Source organism: Podarcis melisellensis (assembly GCF_964234715.1).
Source record: "Podarcis melisellensis genome assembly, chromosome: 3".
NCBI classification, from domain to species: domain Eukaryota; kingdom Metazoa; phylum Chordata; class Lepidosauria; order Squamata; family Lacertidae; genus Podarcis; species Podarcis melisellensis.
This window is the reverse complement of record NC_138530.1, coordinates 4929721-4936885: the sequence shown is the minus strand read 5'-3', so window position 1 is coordinate 4936885 and position 7165 is coordinate 4929721. Positions and strand designations below refer to the sequence as shown.

At 49.0% G+C, this 7165-nt stretch overlaps 1 protein-coding gene across 1 annotated transcript; it reads right to left on the bottom strand.

Annotated features, from left to right (window-relative positions):
* Window positions 1-456: 456 nt before the first annotated feature.
* LOC309365813 (serine protease 55-like) lies at window positions 457-7121 on the bottom strand. Its single transcript, XM_081904313.1, has 5 exons — window positions 6926-7121; window positions 6482-6677; window positions 4868-5109; window positions 3308-3450; window positions 457-885 (listed from the first exon to the last, which is right to left on the bottom strand). The coding sequence occupies exons 1-5, from the start codon at window positions 6978-6980 to the stop codon at window positions 478-480; spliced, it is 1044 nt and encodes a 347-aa protein (XP_081760439.1). The 5' UTR covers window positions 6981-7121; the 3' UTR covers window positions 457-477.
* Window positions 7122-7165: the final 44 nt, after the last annotated feature.

Below are 7165 nucleotides of genomic sequence, written 5' to 3'. Positions count from 1 at the left end.
CCATCATGATGTCATGGAGACTGAGATCAGGTGATTGACAGGTGAGTGATGCTGCCCATCTGTCCAAAGGGGACACACACACTCCTGTAGCATCCTGACCCGGAGTAGCATATCTGGTGGTGCAGGTCTGAGAGAGGAGGGCCAGGGGCAAATTCTGGATTGCCAGGGGTGGGCCAGAGGTGGTCTGTGGCCTACAGCAGCAGTTGATGCATGCACACAGCATCTTCTGTTGCAGCGCAGCCTCTCTCTGGCTGCAATGCACAGTGTAACCACAAGATGTCCCTCCGTATTGCAAAACGTGCCACTACTTGCAAAAAAAACCCCGAGAAGTCAGCCCTGGGGGAACGTGCAGGAAGCATGTTCATTTGATGGCCCTCGGGTTTCGTTTTAGGAGCTTTCTTTATTTTACGCATGAAGAAAGCGAGCGAGAACTCTTGCAAGAGAGAGAGAGAGAGAGCATTTGCAAAGCGGATTTTATTACAATAAACGGAAAAGTATCGACATCAGAACAGAAGCAACGGCACAGGGGGCGGAAAGGAAGGGAGAGTCGGCCAAACCGGGAACGGGGATTTCGGGATGAGTTATGAAAACGTCCACCCCTTCGGGGATTAATGGTTTTTCTTCCTCAGCCGTCACCTCTTCGAACTCAGCCAAAGCGGGAGGAGGGATTTCGGAATCGGCTACGACCACGTCCACTCCTTCGGGGATAAATGGTTTCCCTTCCTCGGCCGTAACCTCTTCTATCCAGTTGAGGTAGCTGAAAACCACAGTGTAGACAGCAGGGCTGCCCTTTCCTTCGCAGGCCTCACCCTGACTGCCTAGTCCAACCGCAAACCATCTCCCGACTTCTCCGGAAGTGCAAACCAAAGGAGCCCCACTGTCATCCTGGGAGAGGTCAGAAGGAGGACACAAGAGAAAGAGGTTAACGTCTTCATAGAATTCTGGCATCGGAAGGGACCCCACGGATCATCTAGTCCAACCCCCGCAATGTAGGAATCACAACAAATGAATCCTTCGCAGATGGCTACCCAAACTCTTGTTTACAAACCTTCAAGGTAGCCTACTGCACTGCTGAACAGCTCCTACTGCCAGAAAGTTATTCCTAAGGTTTAGTTGGAATTTTCATTCCTGTAATTCGAAAGCACTGTTTTCGGGCCCTGCTTTCTGGAGAAGCAGAAAGGAAGCTGCCAGCTTTGCACTATTATTCACTATTATGCACTATTATTCACAGTGAGGGGTTGTTACACCCCTGTTAGGTATCCCAAAACTGAGACGGCGCAGTCGCTCTCTCAAGGTCCATGGGCAAACTTTCCTCTCCATAGGCCCCAAAATTCACACAACAGCCACTTGATGGGCCACCAAAATAGTGCGCAAATGTTGGGAGTTTTCCACAATCCTTCATCAGCAGGCTAGGTGTTCAATGACTACACATCAAATGACTTTACATATCAAAAGCTTCTCCGAGGTTTAATGGCAATTGGGTTGGTCTAATCATGGAATGGCCCTAACGTGAATTGTGGATTTTCAGTTTTATTGGAAAACTCAGCCACTTTAGGTTTTTTTTTTTTTTAAATGTTTCTAAAAACATAAATGGAGACATTTTCTGAGCCTGTGTTTCTGCCAAAACAAAGGCATATTCTTCTCCGTTTACCCCAATCTCCATTTCATGCCTTTTCTTTTGTTATCTCCACCGTGTCAGAGTTGAACATTGGGTGCCCCTCAAGACAGGAGTCCTGTGCTCTCACAGCCTTGAAGCCCCCGACACATTGAAGGCACACCATAGATAATAAATAGCAACCACGTGGTTTATAAATTCCCCGCATTAATTCCTCACCCTCCCTTGTTCCCTTACCCTTCTGCATTTTCCATAGTTTCAACCAGTGCTATTTTTCCAGAAAAAGAGGTGTTGGAACTCACCAAAAACACCTCCCTTGTTCTCTTATAATGGCAATGGCGCCCACCTGAGAGGTGTTGGAACTAAGTTCCAGTGAGTTCCGGCTGGGGGGGGGGAGCCCTGGTTTCAACCCTCTGCAAAACCTACTCTTGAGTAAAGAATATACAACTCTTCCTAAAGAGTTTACACCTCCAGCCACAAGCTCACTCCTCCGAAAACACAGTGTGTATCAGTGGAGGCAGAAAAGCAGGACAAGAAAATGAGCAGTGGGAAGGAGAGGAGGGAACAATAATAATAAAAAATAATAAAATTTAATTTATATCCCGCCCTCCCCATCCGAAGCCGGGCTCAGAGCGGCTAACAACAGTAAAATGACACAACATTCTAAAATCAGTTCATTATAAAATCAGTTCAAATCAGATTAATGGCAACCATTGGGCTAGAGTTCAGTGAGGGTTAAAAAAGGAGGGGGTCAGGCTGTGCCTTGGCCAAAGGCCTGGCGGAACAGCTCTGTCTTGCAGGCCCTGCAGAAAAACGTCAAGTCCCGCAGGGCCCTAGTCTCTTGTGACAGAGCGTTCCACCAGATCGGGGCCACAGCCGAAAAAGCCCTGGTTCTGGCTGAGGCCAGCCTAATCTCTCTGTGGCCTGGGACCTCCAAGATGTTTTTGTTTGAAGACCGTAAGGTCCTCTGTGGGACATACCAGGAGAGGCGGTCTTGTAGGCACGAGGGTCCTAGGCTGTATAGGGCTTTAAAGGTTAAAACGAGCACCTTAAACCTGATCCTGTACTCCACCGAGTATAGGACTGGGTGAATGTGATCCCGTGGCAAGGACCCCGTAAGGAGTCTTGCCCCGTAAGTAGTTCTGCACCCGCTGGAGTTTCTGGGTCAGCTTCAAGGGCAGCCCCACATAGAGCGAGTTACAATAATCCAGTCTGGAGTTGACCGTCACGTGGATCACAGTGGCTAGGTCAGGGTGAGAGAGGTAAGGAGCCAACCACTTAGCTTGGCGGAGATGAAAACATGCCACCTTTGTTATAGCTGCAATCTGCGCCTCCATGGAAAGGGAAGTGTCGAAGATTATACCCAAACTCTTAAAGAGAGGGAAGGAGAAAAGGGAGGGAGAGGAACAAAAATAATCAAAAGGAGGGATAAAGGAGCATGAAGACATCTCTCCTCCCCTTTTTGGGGACTCTGAACAAGACTGGAGGACACGGCTTCTATATCCTTGTAGGTGACCAGGACTTCCCCTACTTGTACACTTGCTAAAATAAGTCTTCCCCATCTCTCCGGAGGCTGTGCAGAGAAACATTAGCAGCCCCCAGGAAGCCTGGGGAAGAGATCGAAGATCATTACCGCATCCATCCTGCCTGCCCGGCCTGCGGCACAGCAGTACAGAGCCAGGTTCATTATACCTTGCAGGTCTCCTTCCCTCCTTCGTCAGAGACGGCGCACAGCATGCTCTCCGTCAGCCCCTGTACGCTCTTGGAACAGGTCTCCCCACCGACCAGAGACATTTCCGTTTTCTTTAGCACTCTGGTCGGTGTGTTCTCGTCACCTGCAGGCACAGAGGAAAGAGGGGGAGGCGGCAGCATTCAGAAACGACAGGAGGAGGAGAGGGGGTGAATGGGACAGCAGGGGCTTCGTTTAGGCCTCACCGCTCTGTGCAGCGCGGAGACTTGCGCTGCTCTGGAATTGAGAAAAGGAGAGCCTGTGTTTCTCGAAGCCCAAGAGGGGCCTCGGATGCTGGTGGCATGGCATCAAGGCAAAGGGGTTGCACTGCTGGCCAGGGCAAGGGCAAAAGGTCTGGGCAATTCAGAGGCCAAATCTATAGCCTGCCAGCTACAAAGGCTGGTGATTCCACTTGCTCTAGATTATTTTGTGCTGGTTCCTTCCAGTGAGATCTCCTGGGGAGGACTCTGTCCCAAGCCATTGAGTTCCCAGTTCAATAATAATAATAATAATTTATTATTTGTACCCCACCCATCTGGCTGGGCTTCCCCAGCCACTCTGGGTGGCTTCCAACAAAATATTAAAATACAGTAATGCATCAAACATTAAAAGCTTCCCTAAACAGGGCTGCCTTCAGGTGTCTTCTAAAAGTCTGGTAGTTGTTTTTCTCTTTGACATCTGGTGGGAGGGCGTTCCACAGGGTGGGTGCCACTACCAAGAAGGCCCTCTGCTTGGTTTCCTGTAACTTGGCTTCTCGCAGGGAGGGAACTGCCAGAAGGCCCTCGGAGCTGGACCTCAGTGTCTGGGCAGAACAATGGGGGTGGAGACGCTCCTTCAGATATACTGGACAGAGGGCTTTCAAGGTCAGCACCAACGCTTTGAATTGTGCTTGGAAACATACTGGGAGCCAATGTAGGTTTTTCAAGACTGGTGTTATGTGGTCTCGGTGGCCACTCCCAGTCAGCAGTCTAGCTACCGCAATCATGCTCAGAATCCAACAGTTTTGGTTTCTCTCCATTTCTCATTCCTAAAATCTCCCTAAATCTTAAGTTTGGTTATCTGTATCTTCCTACCAGTTTGGGGGGAAAGCCCTTTAAAGTTCTCATGAGAATTAATCAGCACCTTAGTACAAATTTCTCCTGTTTCTATGCAATTTTGTCACATACACACATTTTTACAAAGCAACTCTCCCTAACATAATGCATTTTTCTGTACTTAAACCAGTACTTGAGTTTTCATGTACACTTTACATGAGCATATGAATTTTCTGCACGTTACTTGGCTGGAAAACTGCATTGCAAAATTCAAATGCGAATTTCAAAGGGGACAGCTGTGTTTGGGTTCACATGTGGTTTCGGAAACTGTGGATTTGATCGTTTCACCTTGAAGTGCAGACTGAGCCAATGGATACCTGCACATTCACACGCCCCATCTGCTCCGACTTACAGCAGCGAGTGCATGTCTGTGCGGCAAACTCAGGGGAGTATTTTTTTTACTGAGCTCTGGACTAGAAAATGCAATACCAGGCGTGGTGGATCTCCAAGTTGCAGCCCAGCAGTCTTGCCACGCTCCAAGGTCCTGCAAGAAGGGCAGGCAAATGGGAGTCCTCTCTTCGCCGAAGTCTACTGGGGAGGCCAGCAGGAGCAAAGCAACATCGTTGTTCAGGTTTGTACAGTCAAAGTCCTCATGGATGAGCACCCTGTCCAACTTCGTTCTCTCCAATTCATGCCCATTCAAAGCAACCACTACATGGAGATCTGAAGGACTTGGGGACAAAAGGAAGAGGGGCAGAGCATCAACAAAGATCAAACAATGAACCTCAGGACTGTGTCCCAACGAACCAATGACTTGAATGAGCATAAAACAGCTTAGAAAGAGTGGGGGAGGCTTATGGGGCAACATTTGTGGGCTGGGATCCATGCGCTCTCCCCCCACCATTCCCAAGGTGAAGCAAAACAAACAAGAGGCAAAGCCTCAGGTTGGTACCCAGAAAGTTGAACATGCAGCAAAACATTGCAGTGGGAAACATTCTTGTACAGGTTTCCTGAAAGCCAGCTCTGCCCTTTTTCAGTACACTCCATTCTATTCCCTCTTTGCCCAGTTTTCCATTCCACCCATCTAACAGCTGGGCAGCACCGTCCAATGGGCATGCTTAGTAGTAATTAAGCATTAAGCCATTTGACCTTCCTCTCCTTGAGTATTCTTTTTTCTAGCACAGTCGTACCTTGGATCTCAAATGTCTTGGCTCCCGAACAAACCGGCTCCCGAATGATTGACACCCGGAAGTGAGTGTTCCGGTTTCCAAATGTTTTGGTGAGCAGCCAATCGGAAGCTGTGCTTTGGTTTCCGAATGTTTTGGAAGTCAAACGGACTTCTGGAACCGATTCCGTTCAACTTCCAAGGTATGACTGTATTAAAACACACACACACTCTTACTCCTTGCCAAAGCACTCCTGGGCCACCCACTCACCTGTCTGGGGTGCCCACCCACTCACCTGGTCCATGTGCTGCCTGGCTGAGTTGTCTGTCTTCCATTCTCTCGTCTCTCTTCCTTTCTCTTCCCCCTCCGAGTGTCTCTTTGCACCTTGCTAAAACCACCCCTTCCCCACAGGCCATGTCAAACTTCTACAGCTTTCCTGGAATGCTTGCTCACCTGGGTGGGCGGCCTGCCTGCTCACTCACCTGGGCCACCAGCTGCCTGCCTTCCTGCCTCCTTCCCTGGTTCTCATCTCCAGTTCCCTCCTCCTTGCCTGTTATAATGGTCTAACAGCTCTGAGACCCAAGCTTGCCATCACACTGTAGTTCATAGCACCACCTGTCTGCAGCCAGGTGAACTGCAGTATGACGACATTCTTGCATTTTCATTATATATGTGTGTATTTGAACGTGAGCCTGCTGATCCCTCCCAGTTGTGTATGGAAGGTGCTTAGGAACCATACTCAAAGGAGGCGTTCATGATTAATATATAGTATTATTATTTGAAGATTGCTCCAAAGAGTGTTTGGAGAGTGAGCTTTCTCAGGGACAAAGGTTCTTTATGGATCATACTCTTAATTCATCCATTAAAATAACACAGGGAATTTTATTATTTTTAAAGACAACTTGCTATCGACTTAAAGGGAATCCTCAGTACTCACAGTTCCTCCGTGTAGCAGTGAGCTGCAGACAGAACCCACCAACTGCTCAGAATCACACCTCCACAGAAATGCAGCTCATTTGATTGGATGCTGGCCTGCCAGGGAAGTATCTCAGAGGCAGTCGTTGCTCCTGATCCTGAGATGGCTTTGAATTCAGGCCACAGGCCACAATGAACAGGGGGCAAGGCCTGTAGCTCTGTCAAGAGATAGCAGAATGATTTCATTCCCTGCAAGATTTGTGCCCATATAGCAGACTAGGGAAAGTGAGGCCGGGCTTGGCTGGAAGCGTGTGTCATGGGCCTTGCAGCATGATGACTTGTGTTTTAAACCCGTTTTCTTCCCCCCCCCCGACCCCGGTTCCTGTGGACAGCACCAAGACTGAGGGCTTTTTGCCACCTAGCTACCAGGAATAAACGACGTACCGCGGAAACAGAATCCGCCTACCTGTATGGGAGATTCTCGTGAAGGACGCTAGCAACAGGAGAAGGCGCTGTAGCATTTCAGCCTCGTTCTAAAGAGGCCCTCAGTCTTCATGTTCAGGCCAGAAGCTACAAGAAGCAATCCCATCATTCCTCATTGTACGGGACATAAGCAATCTGTTTGCCTAGAAGTGACATCACTCACAGTTCCTCCCACATTGCCAGTCCCCATGTGATGTCACCCACCAGCCTGTTCCCTTGTGGT